At 33.8% G+C, this 22082-nt stretch overlaps 2 protein-coding genes across 2 annotated transcripts; both read right to left on the bottom strand.

Moving 5' to 3' along the window:
* Positions 1–6640: 6640 nt before the first annotated feature.
* Positions 6641–9098, bottom strand: LOC145047492 (1,8-cineole synthase). The gene is made up of 2 exons (XM_078995769.1): positions 8035–9098; positions 6641–7274 (listed from the first exon to the last, which is right to left on the bottom strand). The coding sequence occupies exons 1-2, from the start codon at positions 8888–8890 to the stop codon at positions 6922–6924; spliced, it is 1209 nt and encodes a 402-aa protein (XP_078851895.1). The 5' UTR covers positions 8891–9098; the 3' UTR covers positions 6641–6921.
* An 8928-nt stretch (positions 9099–18026) lies between these two features.
* Positions 18027–21496, bottom strand: LOC145047493 (putative protein phosphatase 2C 9). Its single transcript, XM_078995770.1, has 6 exons — positions 21272–21496; positions 21043–21112; positions 19938–20177; positions 18828–19104; positions 18560–18714; positions 18027–18448 (listed from the first exon to the last, which is right to left on the bottom strand). The coding sequence occupies exons 2-6, from the start codon at positions 21073–21075 to the stop codon at positions 18311–18313; spliced, it is 843 nt and encodes a 280-aa protein (XP_078851896.1). The 5' UTR covers positions 21076–21112; positions 21272–21496; the 3' UTR covers positions 18027–18310.
* Between the last annotated feature and the right edge of the window lie 586 nt (positions 21497–22082).

Consider the following 22082-nt stretch of genomic DNA (forward strand, 5'->3'; position numbering starts at 1 on the left):
TATAGGGTGCTACAAAGTGTTTCAAGGTCTAAAACTTGCATGGAAGGACTTCTAAATTTCATCTAAGAGCCTTAGGGGTGTTTAGTTTGCATTCTAACACCAAAAATATTGGAGTTTACGGCCCAAGAACAAGCCTTGGCCGTAAACCCTTAGAAATCCCACAAATGATGTGTTTTAGGCCCTCAAAGTATTTTTGGTTGGTCCCTTGATTTATTCCAAGGCTTTTGGTGGTGTTGGATGGCTTTCTAACACCTTAGAATTGGATTTATGCCATGTTTTGGGGAGTTTACGGCCCAAGCACTCTCCTTGGCCGTGAACTCATCTAAATCCCCCAAAATTCATGTTTCAAGTGTCCAAATGCTAGAATCAAGGTCCTATAATTCATATCTAGGCCATAGAAGTGATTTGGAAGGGTTTAAGGGCATGAAAACCCTAATTATATGAGTTTACGGCCCAAGAATGATCCTTGGCCGTAAACTCCTTCAAACATCACAAAATTCAAGTTTTACATGTTTAGAGTCCATATCTTGAAGTACCATATCCATATCTAAAGTCCAAACTAGTCAAGGAGGGGTTTAAGGGCTCAAAACCCATCATTTTTGGTGTTTACGGCCTAGGCATCTTCCTGGGCCGTAAACTCATACATTGTGTCCCATTTCATGATTAAGTGTCTAATTTGGAAGCTAAACATGCTATAGATTGAAGCTAGGAAGGTACCTTAAGGATTTGAAGCCTTAAAAATTGAGTTTTGGACCCTTAATCTTTGGATTTTGGAGAGAGGTTAGAGAGAGAGTAGTGAGAGAAGGAAAAGCTTCAAATGAAAGCTGAAACACGTTTATATAGTTCCTAAAATTTGCACGCGGTGCAATTCTACCCGATACCGACGCTAAACGCGGCTTTTGGTCGCACCCGATTGAGTTTCCGTCACCCGACGGGAACATTATAAAAACTCATGAAATAAATGTTTTTGGGCTAATAACATAAGTTCCTGAGTGATTTAGACACTCATTAGAATAAAATAAAAATATAAGTTTATACGATTAACTCCAAAGAGAAAACGGAACGAATCCGATAACGGCGACTTTCCGGGTAGAACGGGTTTTGGTGACGAACAAATTTCGGGTTGTTACACATGGTAGATCCAGGCACATCGACATAAAATATCACTTCATAAGACGTCAATTAGAAGAAGGATTCCTCGTAGTGAAGAGGATATCCTGAGAGGATAATCCAGCAAATCCCCTTACGAAGGGACTGAGCAGGGTTAAGCACTTGCACCATGCTAGGAGTATTATGATGAAGGACGATATTAGTTTTAGTGATTAGATCGCTATTTAGAAACTTGTAATAGATGAAATGTAGTTGAGATTAAAGTTACTATCTTGTGTCAATCGTTTACTATTGTTTCATTTTGCATGTTTTGACTTCCAGTATAATAAGATTATTCAAATTTTCCACAGTCGATCATACTTTGGAAGTAGGTTATGAAGTTACACTGTCATGAATAGGTTTGTACATTGTCTAAAGTGTTTAGACATAGCAAACATTTGCTACAACATTCATGAGTGCTCCTGAAATAAGATTTGAGTATTGGATTGAACCCACACTCACATGAATCACTTCATGGAATTTATCACAAGTGATTGTGAGACGATAATATCATATGATCTTATAACCAAGATATATGACTTGTTGATTACGAGTTGGTTGTGCATTAATAGTATGAAAACGCATCAGTAACTTGATGTTATAAAATGTGTTGTTGTGTATAATTTAACAAGTAATTAGTACAAGCATATAAGTCAAGGTTTATCTGTTCCTTTTAACCTAAGGGAAATAAAAGCGATATATTAGGCCCCTCGATGATTTTGTTTTGACTTATGTGTCGGGCCCGGTCAGGACTCAATTGATGTGTTCAATTAAGTTCTGTATCAAACATGTAACACCCAGTTCTCGGTACGTATTTTAAATTTAAGTAATTACATGTTTTACACTGGGAATCGATGAGTTGGAGGCCCAACTCGTTGAGTAGACTGGATTTTAGATGTGGGTTTTAAGTAACCTACTCGACGGTTCGGGAGCCGGACTCGACAAGTAGGACTGCCTGAATAAAACCCTAATATTTGGGGTTTACACCCTATTTAAATGCCTTAACTCGAAACCCTAAAGCATTTGGAGTGTCCTTGAGCCATTTTTGTGTGTTTTTGGTTGTTTGAAGCTTGAAGAAGAAGTGGAAGGAAGAAGCAAGTAGATCCAGAGGTTTTGCTTCATTTCCAGCTCTTTAAAGGGAAAAAGCTTCAACCTTGACTTCCCATTTGTTAGATCCTCTTAGGTCTTGAATCTTGTCATTTTTGGGGCATTTTTAAGTCACCTTCGGGTTTAGAACGTAATATAGAGTGATGACTTCAACTCTTGAACCTAGGAGGGTTCTCATGGCCTAAATGTGCCAACTTTATTGCCATAAGAGCCCCATGCATCTTGTAGACTCCATTTTTTGACCTTTTAGGCTTGAAGACCCATGCATGGACGTATAGTTCATGACTTTACGTGTTAAATCGACCCTAGGAGGTTAGATATACACTTTCGATGCAATGAGCTCAACTAAAACCGACTGTAAGGACATGGACCTTGGGGGACTTGTTGAGTTGTTCATAGGACTCGACAAGTCGGGTATTGGTTCCCCAACCTTTTCTGTTCCTGAGGAATCTGGTTGAGTCTAGGAGGGGACTCAACGATATGAACATGATTATGGACCTGAAGATCAACGTACTCGACGAGTTCAAGGCATCATCCCAATTATATGAAGAAGAACTCGACGAGTTCAAGAAGAACTCGGCGAGTCAAGGACTAAACACTTTAACTCGGATGAAGATGAACTCGAAGAGTTCAAGGATAAACTCGGCGAGTAAGTTGTAGAAGGTCTCGACTTTGTTAAAGGAGAACTCGGCGAGTGTTGCGTCAACTCGACGATTTGAGTCAACTAGAGGTTGACTTTGACCATGGTGTTGACCTTGACTTTGACTTTTCCCTGAGTAACCCTTTGAAGGGTTAAGAGTATGTAATGATAAATTAAGGAAGGTTGTTATGTGTAGGAGTTGAGAGGAGTTGATCCCGACATCAAGGACAGTTCAGACTTCGTGACACTAAGGTGAGTTACCTTCTAGTAGAAGTAGGTCTAAGGCACCAAGGTCGACCCACTAGTAAGAGATTATAGTAGAGATGATTATCTTTGTGATAATTATCTGGTATGTTGCTATTTTTTATGATTATGTGCTAGGATGTTAAATGTGTTAGTAATAGTAGGGGCGGAACAGTCCCTAGTTACCGGTTGAAAGATACTGAAGGGGTAAACAGCAACCATGCATGCCTAGCTATATGTTCATGATATGTTATTATGTGGTAGTGGTAGGGGGTGAAATAGTCCCTAGTTACCGGTTGAGAGATATCGAAGGGGATGTTAGCTCTCGGCTAGCGGTTGAAAGATATCGAAGGGGAGGTTAGCTCCTGGTTACCAGTTGTAAGATACCGAAGGTGACGTTAGCTCCCGACTACTGGTTGAAAGATACCGAAGGGGAGCCCAACTCTCAGTCATGCTAGCTAGATACTGATTGAAAGATACCGAGGGACAAGCCTTATGTGGTATGTGGAATGATGGGGGAACTCACTAAGCTTCGTGCTTACAGTTTTCAGTTTTGTTTCAGGTACCTCTTCAGCGAAGGGGAAGGAGTCGGCGCGGTAGCTGCACATCACACACACACACAAGATTTATGCACCATGATATTCTTGGGATTGTACTCTGATGTTATTATTGTTTTAATGATATGACTTTGAGACATGTGACTATGGTTTTGATGAAATTACTTGACTTGATATTTTCTCATAAGCGATTTTATAAATTGTTATATTAAAAATGAAATTTTTGGGCTTGAAAATTTGGGATGTTACAAAACAAATCTGAAATTGGGAAACAACTTATTGGGCAATAAGTATGACTATGTTCCATGTATGTGTCCACACGATATCTTAAAGAACGGAGGATTATATGATCCCTTATCTAAAGGATGCGTCAGAGTTCGACGGCGGCTTTTGAGAGTTACGATTGCTAATCGGATTTTGAAGTTGCATTGGCAGTTATAGTTATTAAACTTATCCAAGTGGGAGACTTTTGGATTATGTGTCTAAGCTCATAACTATAATTGGTATGTACTTGACCTAATAGTAGCATGGTCCATTTGGGTTGCCTTCACCGGAGCAATTTGATAGGATGGATATTTGAGAAAGAGGTTATTTGTAATTTATTAATATATTATAAGTATAATATATTAATTGAGAAATCATATTATTTAATTGGTATTGATCAAGAATTAATTTGGAATTAATTTAATGATCAAAAGAGACTAATTAAATTAACGGGGTCTGATTATGTAAATCAGTGATACATATAATTTGCGCTAATGATCCATGATTGATTAAAAGCCTAAGTGAATGAATTAGGGTTTAAAAGTGACCATTGGAATTCTACACTATAAATGTAACCCCTAAGCCCTAAAATCGGATACAAGTGTATTCAAAGAAGAAGCTAGTCGATTTTGGTGCCTCCAAGCTCTCTCTCATTGTCCTCCATTGTTCTTGGTGTTTGTGGCTTATTTGATACATCACATTTGAAGTGCTAAGCTCTTGTAAGGCAAAGTTCTACAAGCTAAAACAAAGAGGTAATCATCTAACTTGTTTTTATGTATTAAATACCGAGTTGTATGCTAGTTAGGCTTTTGGAAAAATGAAAAGTGCATGTCTAACGTGAGAAAACTTAGATCCAAAGCATTAGGATTGTATGTGCACCATAGGAATCTTATAGTTGTCAAAACCCATCAATAACAACATACTTTAGTGAATTTCTATGTTAAAAATCTAATTCTAATATACTAATTTTTACATATAGAGAAATGCCAAATGTTATTCTAAAAATTGGGTTTTAGTTACTTGGTAACAAATTTTTCTGAAATGTTGGAATTTTATAACTCATGTGGTTCAAAGATAAATTTAGGTGGTATTTTTCCACATTTTTGTATTATTAATTGTAGTGCATTATAATATTTTTCAAATGCGTTTTAACTAAGTAAAATCCATAATATTATCAAACAGTTTCCAAAATTTTTTAAACTTTATATTTTTATTCCAACTACAGTGAATGTCTTCCAGAGATTTTTTTTCTCCAATTATTGATGTGTTTACTTATTTTTCCTTCATTTAATTTCTCAAATCAACACAAAATCATGAAAAATAGTAAACAATTAAGAAATTTATCCAAAATTTTTTTTTTATCATTGATGTACAATGTATATAAGTTGGAAAAAATATCAAAAGTTGTTTTCATATAGTAGAGTCCGGTTTTTATGATTTATATTTATAAAATGTAAGAAGATAGCATAAATAGTAACCAGATTAGATAATTCTTCAAACAAATTTTAAAGTTGTTATTTAATGTATAAAAGCTGAGAAAAATATCTAAACTAAATAATGTAACCTATTTTTATGATTTTTATGTATTTATTCTAACAAAAATGCAAATAAATATCAAACAGTTTAGAAAATTTCCCAAACTTTTTTATTTGTGGTTAAACTGTAATATACGATGTTATGATAGTTTCTTGTGATTTTTAGAGTAGTTTAACTATCTTTCATTGATTTGTTCTCATAAATAAGCATTAATTCATGAAAAATTACTAAACAGTAAGAAAAATTCACTAACTTTTTCATTTAAGATTAATATGTGATATAGAATATTATAATGAAGTATTATAATTTTTGGTTAAGTGTAGCTATTTTTCATCAATTTAATCCCCTTGGAAAAAACAAGAAATTGTCATGGAAAAATTTGTAAATTTTTTAATGGAGTGTTTATGATGTCCAATAGATGTGAAAGTTAGCAAATATGGTTTTTGACATACATAACTATATTTCACTATTTATTTCTTTTCATTAAAAATAAAATCAAAATCAACATAAAATTGTCATAGAAATGTGTTCAACTTCATAAAATGTTTTGAATCAGTGTCTAGATCATCTCAAATTTTCTTAGAATTTATTGACCGCAAAAGTATTTTATGTGAATTATTGCTCTATTTTCTTGCAAAAGTTATCATAATTTGAGAAAAATGAATTATTTTATGAAAATTTTCAGATCTTCATAGTTAGTTATTGGGATTTAGGGAAAAATCGTATTTGGGCAGAAAAGGAATTTAGATATTCGTTTGTGAATAAATCCCTTTATGAACATATTTGGAAGTTTTTAGTAACAAACTTTGAACATGTAACATCTAAATCGAAAATCTCCACATGCATGTTGGTTTAAAGATCATACATGAGTTTGAAATGTTCACAAGTCGTTTTTGAAAGAAAAATCGTGGTCCATGTGGTAATTTTCCACCAAAACTTCTAGAAAAGTACATTATCATGATTTTGATTTAGGTTTAGGTCATGAGATTTCACCATTTGCAATGTACATGGTGTTTTGAGTGTAGTCGTACCACCATCATCAACAAAATCATAAGTAGAACTATGTGGTTCATAATCTATATATCCATAAAAGGGTGTAGGAGAAGAAGATATGCAGGAAAACATGTAAAACTTTGAAAGAATATCATCAAACAATGTTCTCTATTAATATTTTATTTCTACCTTATTACATCAATATAATTCTACATTAACATATACAACGTGCCATAAGTTATATACACACACCAAAATCCACATCTTACAAGAAAAAGATGAGAGTAGAATGAATTAAAATATATACATGCACATTCATCGATGAAATATATTGTGACATCATTATGCACCTTGATTCTCTGATAACCATGATCTTTCAATAAAAAATAACAATTAATGGTTTATAGCACCAAATTCACTTCAGTGAACATGTCATTTTTCTTGTTTGCCTTGGAGGATGAAGAGGTTGCGGGAAGCAGTGCACCAACGATCATAGTATTGATGGAGGTTAGGCCAATCGGAAGATGGACAATGAGCGTAATGGTGGAGCCATAAAGACAAGACTTTTTCTTGTTCTTCTTCATGTTTTAAGGACTCGATAAGCTTGCCCAACATGTTTTCAAGCTCAGCTTTTTCATTGAAGTTTAATACAGGTGCTTCTACACCAATTGTCGCTCGACACAAAAATGGTAGCCATGACATTAATAACTTCGTTTTGACTTTCCTTAGTTCCTCCACGTCATCATCTTGACCACCCATAGATACTGCCTCCTTGAACAAGTACACTGCAGAGTATGAACATTATATTAACAACATATCAATATATCATATGGCTTCAAAAATAATAATAATAATTTATGGGCTATTTGGTAAGTCTGTTAACTATTCAATATTCAGGCTATTTGGTAACATCAGAATTAACCTGCAAACGGTTAAGAATGCTCTGAATCACTCAGAGAACAATCAGTGTTGTAAAAAATAAAAATTAGTTTAGACAGTTGATTAATCGGCCTCCAACGACTTACTATTAGTGATAATGGTCATATTAATCCGATCACGATGATCATTTAAAATATCAACAATTGTTTGTAAAGTAATGTAATATGTTACTTTAATCTATTTATTATTAATAAATTAAAAAAATGCTCATTTGAAAAAAAAAAAATTGATTTATTGTAGAAAATAGTATTTTATTTTTTTTAGTTTATTATTATAGAGAAATTAAATTTGAAATGCTCATTTGAAAATAGTATTAATAAATTTAGAAAATAGTTTTTGTAAAGATTTGTTAACATTTTTAACATAAACGTTTGAACATATTATGATGATCACTTGTAAACTTCTTAACTTGATATAAAATTATGACTATAAAGGGTAACATCTTAACTTGATATAAAATCATGACTATAAAGGGTTATACAAAATTTAAAAATAGTATTATTCATGATATTTTTAAGGAAAATGAATATGTGGTTCTGATACGACGGAACATTCGAGTTCATGTAGGTAATGGAGTTAAAAGTCAAAGACGGTAGAATCCCATACCTGAAAGTTTGACCAACGAACCTTGTAGCCGCTGCTGAGCCGAGAGAGCCACACAAGCCAACTTAGAAGCCGAAGCCCATTGCCTCACAGCTTCATCAGCGCTTCCACACGCCACTAGTTTCTCCGCCAGCCAAAGCAACTCAGCTGACAACTTCTCAGCCGAAACCCGCAACCGCGTTTTCGGTTTCGTGAACTGAGTCCAAGCAAAATCGCCGTAATGGCCCACAGTTTTAATCACCCGGTTCAACCCAAAGTAGCCACCGCCCTTTTTCGTTACATCTCCACCGGTGGCGGTATTTTTCTCAATATCATACTTCGCCGCCGCCACCGCTGCCGATTGCAGTTGTTGAAGTGCCCGTGAAAACGCGGCGGAGAGAACCTTGGCGTTCACTTTCCTTAACGGCTCGTAGCCCTCCTCTAGATTTTCATTCATCAATTTCTCGGCGTACGACCGGACGATCTCGTACTTCCTCGAACTGACGGGTATTTCGTTGATTATAGCGAGCAACTGCGTCAGTGCACGCGCTATGCACGTTTCATCCACTAAGCTACCATCGGCGGCGTCATTACCCTTTAAAAATGGAACCCATGGATGAGGACCAGAATCGGAATCCAATTCGGGATCGGAGTTGTGATTTTGATTTTGATTGGGGTGAAGAGAATAAGAGATGAAGGAAGGGATGACTTTGAGGAAGAACAGGAAGGCGGTGATTAGAGTATAACGGATGATATGGAATAGTTTGAATTTGTGGGATAAGTTTATCAGGGTTTTATCGCTGTAGATGAATAACGGTAACAAGATGTTACGAAGAAGTAATGGAGCTAGAGGTGTTGGTGCTGCTTGAGCTTCTACCATTTTCTTTTGCAGGGATTGATCTGGAAATGGCGAATTGATTGGGGGAGAAGCAGAGAAGGGGATGAAGATTTAGTGGATAAGGAGACGAGAAAAAAATGAGAAGATTAGAAGGCGCCAACAGATCGAAATGGAGAGGCGTGTGAAGATAATAATTATGTTACGTAAAAAACGTTCCTAGGGTTTTAGCTCAAAGAGGACAATCAGATGGAATTCTATGATTGGGGGGGATATTTGAGATTTTTACCAAAATCCAATTATTTATTTGTCAAAATAATTGGGATATCCACTAAAAAAATAACCAAATACTTTAATTCTTTGAAAATGACCATTTTTACAAAAACTCGGAACAGATATTCCAACACAAGTTTTCAAGTTATTTTTGAAGATAATAAACATATATCCGGTGAACCAGGTTAGTTTTGGTTATTTTTGTGTAGGATTTAAACTCATAATGAAAAAAATGATCAACTCAAATGCGATAAATGAGTTTAGAGAATATGATGAACAATGTTGAATGTTTTTTATTTCAAAATCTGGATTCATTTTTTGTCTTTTTGTTTGATTATCTACTAGGTTTTTTTGACAACATGTATGGAGCTTAAACAATTTTAGGTAACCGAGAAAAACATGTCCATAATAGAAACTTTATATCGAAATAAGAAGAATAATATGGAATATGAATAATAGTTTAGTATTAACTGTTCACTAATATAGTAAGGTTTTATTTTCTGTCCTTTGGTCAGTCGATAAGTGTGAGTGATTTTCATACAAAGAAATTTGTCAAATCGTCCGAAATCCAAAGCAATATTTTGAATCAATTTAAATGAGCAACAAATCAATTTCTTTGGGTGTTGCTTAAAAAATGGGTTTATAGATAAGGAAACTTTCATAATTTTTATTTTATTTATAGAGATAAATACCAGTCGTGAAAAAAGAAATTCAAACTTTCATAGTTTTAGGTGTCGTATTTTATAATATTTAATAATTTTTATTTTATCCATAGAGACAAATGATGGTTGTGAAAAAAGAAATTCAAACCCATCAAAGCCAAAATTTTGAAATTAATGAGAAAATTTTAAAAAAAAAAAAAAAAAAAAAAAAGAAAAGGTGTTAAAACCAAAACTAAAAGCAAATAAAACTCTCATTAAATTGATTTCAAAACTAAATTCCCGGCCAAACATCTACACTATTTTTTCACGATCAATAAAACATCTTCTAATTCTAATAACATCTTCCAAACAGTTTCGTTCTGTTATAAGTTTTTCAATCTCTACATCCACACCACTAATCCACTTTTCTGACACTTACATTTTTTTTTGTATCTATTATCCATTACAACTTCCTTTTTGATGGGTTTTGATCATAAGACATCTTATGTGCTCATACAAACCCTAATGTTCGGATCTAGGTTTCTCTATTGTACATGCTTTGAATCCAAGACTATAAACCCTCATTCTAGCATGCAAGTAATCATATTAACATGTAATTAGGTTAAGATCATACCTTGATTGTTATGTAGCAATAACAATCCTAATTCCTCCTTGAATTGACTTTGGAAGGCTTAGAGTCACAAGTGTCACTCCTCTAATGGCTTACAAACACCATAAGCAAGAGGATGAAGAGGAGAGAGGTTGGAGGCTGCCAAAAACGTGTGTAAACCCTTACAAGAAACTTAGCCACGTTTTTGAGCCTTAAGGGGTCTTTATATAGTTGGGCTATTAGGGTTATCTAACAAGGAAACCCTAATTTGGATGCTTAAGCCCTAAGCAACCCATAGACTCCTTTAATTAAGCCCATGGACGATTTCCTTATGGGTTTCCCATTAGAATTCGTCCATCCCTTAATACAAGGCAATCCATGGCCCAAATTGCAATTATCTTATAATTACAATTCCAGTCTCTTAAGTTTAATTAATCTCTTTTAGTTACAAAACTAATTACCAATTAATTATTGACTAATATTAATTAAACAATATGATTTCTCCTTTAATATATTATTCCCATAATATATTAATAAATCATATTTAATCCTTACTCTCCATAATTCATCCTATCAAGTTGCTTTGGTGAAGGCAACCCAAAAGGACCATGCACCATCGGGTCAAGTACATACCAAAATAGTTATGGACTTAGACACTAATCCAACAGTCTCTCACTTAGATAAGTCTAACAACTATTCTGCGTATGACTTCAGATCCAGATCTGCAATCGTAGCTTTCCAAAGCCGCTGTCAACTCTGATCATATCAGATACGCGTGTCCTTAGATTAGGGATCATATATTCCTCCATTCTAGATATCGTATGAGATATGATTTTTAATCATTCTCTTTGTACTACTTCTCGATTTCTGATTTATGACGACAGACTAATTGAACAAATCAAATTAGCCCTAGCCCGGCCGAGCATTTACGTATGTCATCACTAAACCATTGAGGGGCCCAAAGATATCGCTTTTATCCTTCTTTGGATAAAAGGAACGGATAAACTTTGATACAATGCTTGCTTGCACTCACTAACCAAATCGCACACAACAATATGTTTTATAACACCAAGTTACTAGTGCGTTTACACATTATCAATGTGCAACCGATTAGCAAGATACAACTCACACATCTTAGTTTGAAGAATATAAGATGTTATCGTCTCACTAATCACTCGAGATAGTGATCCAAGTGAGCGTGGGTTTAATCCAATGCTCAAATCATATTCATAAGCACTCATGAACGTTGCAGCAAACATTTGCTTATGTCTAATACTCTTTTAGACAATCCACACACCAATTCACGACAGTCTTCATTCATATCTACTTCCAACATATGAACAACTGTGACCCGTTTGAATAATTCGATTATTCTTAATAAACTCAATTATTCTGGAAGTCAAAACATGCAAGGTGAAACACAAGAATAATACTAATCCCATATGGCCTCAAACCTTTGAGTATAAACAAAACACGTTTTATTTATCACCATATCGATTACTCATTATTTGTCGTTTCGGTTAATCAACTTCTTACTTGAATTATTACACTTGTCCCATGCTCCTAGCATGCACACAATGTTTACCTATGGTTCTTACTTTTGTGAAATAGACAAATTGAACACATTTCCAATCATTCTCATTTTACAACTCCAAATCCATTTTCTTAAGTGCAAGAATATCAAATTCTCGCTACTTATAGAATATGCTAGATTCTAACACTTTATGCAACGATCCTTTCGTAATGTCACTGCACCAAAGTCACAAAGACTATTGCAAATGACATTACAAAGTCCTCTATCGGAGATTGTTACAAGACAATTCCTTAGATATGATGTCTCTCTCTCAAAGTACATTCCTTTGAACATCCTTTTGCATAAAAGTTTCTAATCTAGACATAGATTTTCAATATTTACTTCCCAATATGGACACGCTTCCATATTTTCCATATGACAACTCATTCTTAATAGAATCTTATCTATTCGTAATTATGTCGATATTGTCCATCCAATATGGAAACATTTCCATAATTTCCAATACTATACTTCCAACTACTCACAAGCGACCAATCCTCGTCGAACTTTGGATTGTCCTTTGATCGTTGTTTAATTATTTTAGTCAAAACCAATTCTAGTCCCTTTTCCCTCTAAATGCACTAGACATTTGGAAAATTTTAGAATGGTCAAACATTAAATCATTTTCAATCGATCCTATACCCGAAGCGTATGGGACACGACGCATAATGTTTTATTTTCTATGTTCTCAAAATTCGAATTGTGAAGAGGAATGTCGTAATCATAATCGAAACTTTAAGAACACACTATGTACCTTTGACTAAATTTATCAACATTTCACAACCTAATCCTTTAGATTTGAAATGAAGCATAATATTCTCTCCCTTAATTATAGCAAAACAACCTTTCAACTCTTACAACTTTGCAAAGTATGACTCATGTTTTCTATAATTAATATTACCAACTATCCAATACATGCCTTAATAATCATACAATCATAACATTTATGCTCCCACTATCATGATGATTATTATAAAACATAACACTTATGCTCCCACTAGCTTCGACATGTATTCATAAACATCTTAACTTTCAGAAAAACAATACTTATTGAATTTCTTAAGTTCATGTTTCTAATACTTAGTGCTTTGATAATCTTTTATCAAGACTTCTTGAACTTATACACTTTTGCCTTAGATAGTTCATATGTGTGTCTTAACAATTAAGACTAATTTCCAAACCTCACAATTCAAATTATGGAAAGGGATGCCGTAACCATGATCGAATTCGAGAATGCAATTTTACAATCACTATCTTTTAAAATCTTTCTTAGTGAAAGCATTTCCTCACAATCATTTTCATGAATGAGGAAATCTTATGACACTTAGATTTAAATGGTGTATTTGTTCCTATCCATGTGAATTTGTTAAATCAAAGTTTACAACAAATTCAGACTCATATGGACCGAACTTTCTTAATCTTGATTTCTTGCCTTATGGTAGCACAGCTGCCCACCACGTCTTCCAAGTAGTTAAGCATCTCACCTTTTTTTCTATCAATGTACCTTTCATTGATCAAGGTCCTTGCCTTTTATGCATTCAAATGAGAACTCATAGGACTCACATGCATAATTAACTCGATTGGATTGGCACAGAAACAAAATAATGTCTTCACGATAGGTTGTAAACCTCAACTCGTGTGCTAGTGATAATCGATAAGGTTTATTTGATTTGTTCTTGAAACTTTTCAAGACTATTAAGACTCCCACTGACTCCTTGACATATACGATTCTCTTATCAAAACATATCTTGACAAACAAATATTCAAGAGTTAGTGTAGCTTTTAACACTTCATAATTTTGGTCTTAGTTGGTCTTTGTCTTATCCAAAACATCACAACTTTCCACAATTGATGAATGTTATAAACTTTCTTAATACTATTCACTCAATGTCACAATCTTGACTTTAAGACTTGTTTTGGAACGAAGTATGATTGACTTCTTGATTTGACCATTTCTTCAATCTTTGATTCCTCTTCTTGGACATACAATTGTACCAAGACTCACTTAGAGGATCAATTGAGATATGGTTCTTAATCATTAAGACCTATCATAAAGCATAAAAGCTACTCTCCCTTCTTCTTAGAATGGAGAAACTCTTATCTTTCTGCCTACTTGATTTTTCTTATTCGTTTTGCTATTGATCTAAACCCTTTAATCAATTCAAAATTACACTTAATCTTGTAAGTGTAATCATATTTACTAAGTCTTTAGTAAATCATGACGAATATCTTTGTTACTCTTATGGTGAACTTGATCAACACACAACTTTGTGTACTCGATCTCCTAGTCCTTCACTTGACACTTTGTCAATGAATTAGTCTAATTTCCAAATATGAAATTTCTCATTCATCGTGCAACCAGGTTGCATGATTCCAAGTTTCTGTCCAATTGAAACTTGGGCGATGAGAAACTCTCCCTATTTGGTAAATTCTTGACTTTCCATAACACAATAAGAAATAAATCCATTATTGTTAATAATTTTAACATCAATTTTTCATACACGCCATTGTAAGGATAAATAAATAAAATTTAAAATAAAAAATTTATTTTATTGCGGAAAAATTTGTCCTTACAATGCAACTCATTGAAAAACTTATGCTAATACATCTTTCTTAGCAATCTAATTCTAACTCTAAGTAGAAGCTCAAGAATCTAATCTTCGAGAAACGCGATCGAAATCCATTCCTTCATGGTTAGATTCTGCTCACTTCTTCCCTTAAGCTTCTTTTCTTTTCTTTGATCCTTCTAAACACCAATTGTAATCTTATCACATTATGTATTCAGAATCTAGAATGAAGCTTAAAAGAGTTAGTCAATGGATTTTACCTAAATTAGAGCCATACGTTTCGACTCTCCCATCTCTTAGATCTCTTAGGTAAATAGGGCAGCTTCGTCTTCAATGCCCCTTCTCTTGGCAATAAAAGCAAATTGACTCTTTTTGGAATAACACATGGAACTACTTCAGACATCGCCTTTCTCTTATGATCAAACTTTTCGATCATTGCATGTCTTTCATTGCCATTGTCTATATCCATAGAGGTCTTGAAGGCAGATTCACCAATCAACTTTGCTTTTTCTATTGCGCCAAATCATTGCTGATTCAGCAGCAATAAGCATATAGGTGAGATCAATAAGGGTCACGTCGTGGTTCATCATATAGTACTCTCTTACGAACTCACTATATGAGTTAGGAAGTGACTGAAGAACCCAATCAACAGCCATCGCTTCACCGACAACGGATCCCATCATTCTTAATCTATCAATGTGTGACTTCATCCCTAAGACGTGTGCACACACTGACTTGCCCTCTTTATGTTTACTTGCCAAAAGGGCTTGAGTGATATTGAACCTTTCAATTTTACAATCTTGTGGGTTAGGGAGAATAATTGGAGGAGGAGGAGGAAGTGAAGCATGATTTCTTGTTCCTCGATCGAATCGTGGAATATCATCTTCATGTGGAATGCTTGTTCCACGGGATTTGAGAATACCATAGTTGTCGAACTTTGACATCGGGAGAAAAACGAATTCAAGTTAGTTGATTGATTGAGTCCTTGGTAAATCACCCAAATGAAATTCCAAGGCTAGGACCCAAAACAATATCCTACAACTCGGGAGAGGGATGCCGTAACCCAAATTGCAGAACATTTGAAGGTAAGTGAATGACGATTAACTAATTTCCACCATGAAAAACGAAAAAAGAAATTTAAGTTTTAAATCTATGAAAACTCCTAGATCCTTTGAGATTCATTGAACATTTCAATGGCATGTTTAAATCTCGATATGCCCCTCTTGTTTGTGACTGGGATGCCGAGGATCACAAAGCGGGTGTGAATAACCATGCAAACTACATGGTGCCCTCACATGTTACAATCACCTATTCGATGTGTCGGTAAACCACACACGCTCCACCGAACTATGACAAACATTGAGTCACCCTTTGCTACCTTTGCTTAGAACCATTTAGTGTGCCGGTAAACCACACATGCTCCACTAACGTATTCGCAAGGGCACAAAGTGTAATTTCATGGAATTGCATCAATTCACTTTTGCCTAAGTAACTAAGATTGGGAATTTGAAAAACATTTAGTTACTTTGTATTTCATTATACTTATAATGGAAGGTTTCGTCCTATCCTACCCGTTCGGCTAACGACCCTCCACTAGTCAAGAGTGCGATGGGTAAGAGTGGATACCCATTCAATCACCATTTTATAGGCAATTTCCTTAAACACCCCTTATAGACCAGCTTCGTGAATGAGGCCTACTAACGGTAAGACTGACTTTTACTCATACATATATATAATGTTAAACCTTTAATGTTATATATATAGTATAGGGTGTATTTTACACTTTTAAAATACTATATGGTTAACTTTAACAATTACACTTTTAATTCAATTAAATGGTTAACCTAAACTTTTATGGATTTATTAAACCTCTTTTAATTATACTCCTTAATTAATTAATAAAACCATAAAGGTGTGATTTGAACTTTTCAAAACATTACTAGGGTTTTAGAATTTAACATTTCTAACTAAACTTTTAATCAACTTTTAAATTCCAAAACTTGAGGGAAAATTTTGAAACCTTTTTCAAAACATTAGGGTTTTAACTATTTAAATTTCAAAACTCCAAAACTTTTGGGTTCAAATTTAAACTATAAAACCTAAAGGGGAAAATATGAAACCTTTCATAACAACAAGGATCAAATAACAAATAATTTTAAATTAACATTTAATCACATAATTATCCATATTTGATTTATTTAATGATTTCTTGCAAAACAATTTATCAATTTACTCAAAATAATTAATCAATTATCTTATAAGGAAACAATTATCTTGTTAATTGATAATTATCTTTAATTAGATCAAGAATATAGTCATATATATCATAAAATCAGATTTATATTGATCTAAAATGATAAGGTAACTATCCGTATGCAAAAACAGCAAGAAATCCCGAGAAAAGCATTATCTGACGAGTTGACTCGTCGAGTCTGCATGGACTCGGCGAGTTCAGCCATGGACTCGGCGAGTCCAGCCTCCACAATCCAAAAAATCGAATTTTTCAGTTATACAATGCATCAATACAATTGAAACCAAGCTAGGCTCTGATACCATTGATGGGTTTTGGTCATAAGACATCCTATGTGCTCATACAAACCCTAATGCTCGGATCTAGGTTTCTCTATTGTACATGCTTTGAATCCAAGACTATAAACCCTAATTCTAGCATGCAAGTAATCATATTAACATGTAATTAGGTTTAAGATCATACCTTGATTGTTATGTAGCAATAACAATCCTAATTCCTCCTTGAATTGACTTTGGAAGGCTTAGAGTCACAAGTGTCACTCCTCTAATGGCTTACAAACACCATAAGCAAGAGGATGAAGAGGAGAGAGGTTGGAGGCTGCCAAAAACGTGTGTAAACCCTTACAAGAAACTTAGCCACGTTTTTTAGCCTTAAGGGGTCTTTATATAGTTGGGCTATTAGGGTTATCTAACAAGGAAACCCTAATTTGGATGCTTAAGCCCTAAGCAACCCATAGACTCCTTTAATTAAGCCCATGGACGATTTCCTTATGGGTTTCCCATTAGAATTCGTCCATCCCTTAATACAAGGCAATCCATGGCCCAAATTGCAATTATCTTATAATTACAATTCCAGTCCCTTAAGTTTAATTAATCTCTTTTAGTCACAAAAGTAATTACCAATTAATTATTGACTAAGTCTCTCTAGTTGTCTTCTTCATCAACCAACTTCTTTTCGAATATATAATTGAGTATCTTAACCAGTACTAGTTCATCATGATGAAAATGGGTTAATATTTGAACAAATATAACAATCTTCTTCACAATGCCAAATATCATCTTCAAATGAACTCATTTTATATGAAAGTTAAGGAATATTATAGTGAATTAATCGGTTCACCTTTTGTATGAATAAGAGACTCTTAGGATATATATATATATATATATATATATATATATATATATATATATATATATATATATATATATATATATATATATATAGTATTCAAATATTTGGTGTATGGAAAGTAAATATTGCTACAGATTTTACCATCAAAACTTACCATAAAAACAAAAGTAAATATATATAAATCTACACATTCAAGAAACGAAAAATCAACAAACTCACCATCACTAGCAACAACACTTCCATATCCATAAACATTTTAAGAAAAAAAAAAACCATACTTACGATGGCAATGAACTATGTAATTTTTTCCTTTGCAAATCCTGCAAACCATAAACCCTCAATAATTTACATCTTCTTATCTTATACTGCACATACTCATTCCTAAATCCATGCAGATTCTTTATATAGAGTTTCTTTCATCACTTAAACCGAACAACAATGCATGATATATCATCTTTACTCTCTCGTTTCAGTGCTTCAACAGCTAGTTGCTTTGCTGCCTTTTGTGGGTCCCGGATCTTTATTGCTACATCCACTGCCTCTTGGTTGCTCATAACCTGTATCAACACCAATCAAACAAAAAAAAGTCAGTGTGTTTCCTTTTTACTTAAATAATGCAGAAAGAATGAGTAAATACATAAATAATGAGTGAATACTTATGTTATTACCTTCCATAGACCATCACTTGCAAGAATGAGAATCTCATTATTTGCATCAATATCTGCATTTGTTATGTCGGGATCAGAGCGCAAATGATTCTTGAGATTCTTGTCTCCAAAAGCACGAGAAACCGCCAGCTGTCCATTCACTCTTGCTACATCTCCTGATAACAAAATCTTGATCATTTAATGTTATTGTATCTCCTTAAAAAGAAAAATCAAATTTCCTTATATATATGAAAAGTTCTAAATGGCCTTTGATGATGAGGAATATCACCTGGCATGTTTGAGACAAAACCTCCTCTATTTTCAATACTGACCCACTCAGTATTGGGCTCATGATCAATGCTCATTTGAATTGCCTGCCCTTTGTTGGAAAGAACTGCCCGAGAATCACCAACATTTGCTACCCATAACTTACAACCGTTGATGAGAATTGCAGTGACTGCAGTGGACCCACCTCTTCCAAGGTCAGAATTGTGGGAAAGAATGGCTTGATCAGTTCTTTCATAGGATTTTGAAATTGACCTGTTTGGATCAGTCCAAAACTCACCCTACAAAATAACATAAAACATCATCATACACTATAGTCGAACCATTTTTCAAAAATAAGTTGGGTGGACTGGAGGGCATTCATGTCTTTTGCACAAACCAGAGATCCATACCAATTTCATGTCCCATTGATATTAGTGATTTAGGATAGGAAAATACGTAATTTTAGCAGTGGATAAACAAATTTTAAACATTAGAAGTTTTATAATGACGCAAAAAATTGAATGGAATAATTGTGACGTGTGAAAAAGTATGTTTTATGAAATGCAAAGGCGATTGGTGCTGAAAGTATGACGTATAATATTAGCCGAAATGGGGACGTATGTATATGTAGATTCTTAATTCTTTATTTTTTTTGTTCCCTCCTAATTATGAGAAATTGAACTTATAATATAACCAAATAGATTACGTATGTAGAGTACATAGGAATATGACGCATACAAACAAAAAAGGAATCAACATACGTATGTACTACACATTCGTCATAGTCAATCTTTATCTGTTTCCTTTTATATTTTTCCATGCATCCATTTCTAGGTTCCACATAAAAAAGACAAATAATTAATGGGGACAAGACTTTAATCCGATAAACTATTTATGAGTGTTCCTTTTTGACTCGATGCAGAAAGAACGACTCAATACAAAAAGTCAGTTTTCCCATACTTTTATAAAATCGGCCTTATTTTGTAATTAACTTTCCAGATACAAAACTTTTTAGAATTTGAGTACTTTGTTTTATAAAGTGATCATGTTTTAGATAAAGGGAAGCATTTTGCATCCAAGTTGTTGATTTTAAGGTCAACTTTTGAGTCAAAAGACAATTGTAACGCCTCACCTCCTTCAAGATATTGGAGAATAAATGCTTTTGAAGATATGAGGGCACACTATCCCCGAGATGCCCATCATAAATAGCAAAAAGTCCAAGTTCACGCCCTTGATAAGGGACAAATTTGGCAACATGGTAATCTTCCATTGGATGATTAGCCTTCCCTTTAACTAGGGTGTACCCATATCTAATTGACCCTTGATCACCTCGTCCCTTGCCCGCACCATTTGATGATTGCCCATTTGCAAGCTAAAGTTGACAAAAAAAAGTTCCGTTAAATTATATATATACCCTTTTATATCAAATTCTATCTAGGTCAATCTTGGGAGAAAGTAGGGTTTCCATATTGTTAAAACAAGCAAGTCAATATGAAATAGTCGACCATTGAGCTTACAATATGGATACTAAAACCATTCACCAATTATAAACACAAAATGAAGATTAATTAATCTCACAAGTCAACCATTGACTTTCAACTACTATTTGGTCAAAAAACAAAATTTGCATTAAGCTTGAAATTGATGGCAAGCATGATGAATACACTTGTTAAATAAGGTTTGACACAGGATAAAGATCAAGTTTATGTTCTAAATGAATCACAAAACCGGATTAAATCACACAATGAAGATCACATAATTCAGTTTTGAAAAGAAGTGAAGTTTGACCACACCCGTAAAACGACAAAATTCGTTATCTCATTAACTATAAAAATCTAGATTTGCACGAATTGCGGCTCTATCGTCAGCAATGAAAACCATTGAATTGGCAACAAATTTGGATAGTTCAAACTTGAAAAGAAGCTTGCTGGATCTCATAATCTAGCAATCTCATAAGTTGGTCAAACTTGAAGACTTTTTTGCTTTATCATATAGAAAGAAAAAAAAAAGATAGATTTTATACAAAAAACTAGAAAAATAACTATACTTAGATGAAACCCTAATTGGATGTTCAGTAGAAAGCAAACCCCTAATTACAGCGATCATAAAAAATCAATTCCATCGGTCAATTTACTTGCCTATGCTTATATTCAAACAAATTCATAAATCAAATTCAAGAACACACTTGAAAAAAATGAAATTGAAAACATATGGAAAGAGGGATGAACAATCGTCACCTTGGAACCGGAATTGCTGCATAAATTACCCATTTAGTAATTCGGCCTCCTAAACCTTGAATTTCACAACCTGAAAAATAGTCAAAAGTAGTAAATCCTTCAATTAAAATAATAGGCAAAATACTGATCATCATCCATATCAACAAACCCACTAACCCCATCAACTAAAACACAATCTTTAAACATTTATTGAAAATTTAACAAATGGGTATCTAGAATTTGAACTCACCGATCTCTAATCTTCTCTAACATCACAAGAAAAGTAAACACAAACTGAATTTGAGTCTGGCAAAATAGATACATAAGATGTAAGCGGTGTAGGTTTTTTAAAGGACTTTGTAACCGCTAAAGCGAAGAGTTGTTTGGTTTTTGCTCTTTTGATCCTTAAGAATGGCTGCAAAAGGGCTTTAGGCTGTTGAGACTATGCCCCTTATTTTGACTTTCTATTTCTAATTTTATGGCTTTTATTGTTTTTATATTTGGTTGTATGTATAATTAATGTGAAGAAACATACCAAGTCAGACACACACACTCAGAGAGAGAAGAATTGTGGAAGCTATTATAGTACAGCTGTATTTTCATAATTCTTAGCTCCATTTTTATGGTTTTTAATGGGGGTGATTGTGCTTTTGTAAGGCTCACAAAAGTAATTGACTCCTGATTTGGGTCACCTATTATCCGAGGAACCTCCTACAAGAACTTGAGTCAACTCTAAAACAATCTCGATTTCAAAACCATACTCTATGTCTATGATATCTTAAAGTAATTTGACTGATTTTCCTTTAATTATCAAAAAGTTACACCCTCCACTTATTATAAAATCATATTTAATTCAAAATTATTTTAAAAAAAAATTTCAATCTTTTTTTTTTTTTTTTTTTTGACACCGATAACCGTTACTTGAACTGGCGATTTTAATTTTGTTTCGTAAGCCTTTTTTCTTATAAAAAGACAAATTAGAGATTAATTACCTTGTTCAAACATTTTAATATCAAGTTAATTCTATTTTATATAAAGATTTTATATAGAGAAAAATATAA

The sequence above is a fragment of the Lactuca saligna genome, chromosome 5, assembly GCF_052625555.1.
Source record: "Lactuca saligna cultivar CGN05327 chromosome 5, ASM5262555v1, whole genome shotgun sequence".
In the NCBI taxonomy this organism is placed as follows: Eukaryota; Viridiplantae; Streptophyta; class Magnoliopsida; order Asterales; family Asteraceae; genus Lactuca; species Lactuca saligna.

Bases quoted from the DNA above. Each gene is read 5' to 3' on its own strand.
- LOC145047492 (XM_078995769.1), bottom strand. From the start codon at position 8,890: ATGGTAGAAGCTCAAGCAGCACCAACACCTCTAGCTCCATTACTTCTT. The intron at 7,275-8,034 runs GTATGGGATTCT...CATACTCTGCAG, and splicing joins TTCGTTGGTCAAACTTTCAG to TGTACTTGTTCAAGGAGGCA.
- LOC145047493 (XM_078995770.1), bottom strand. From the start codon at position 21,075: ATGGGTAATTTATGCAGCAATTCCGGTTCCAAG. The intron at 20,178-21,042 runs GTGACGATTGTT...TGTCAACTTTAG, and splicing joins GCAGCAATTCCGGTTCCAAG to CTTGCAAATGGGCAATCATC. The intron at 18,715-18,827 runs GTGATATTCCTC...TTTTGTTATCAG, and splicing joins TTTTGTCTCAAACATGCCAG to GAGATGTAGCAAGAGTGAAT.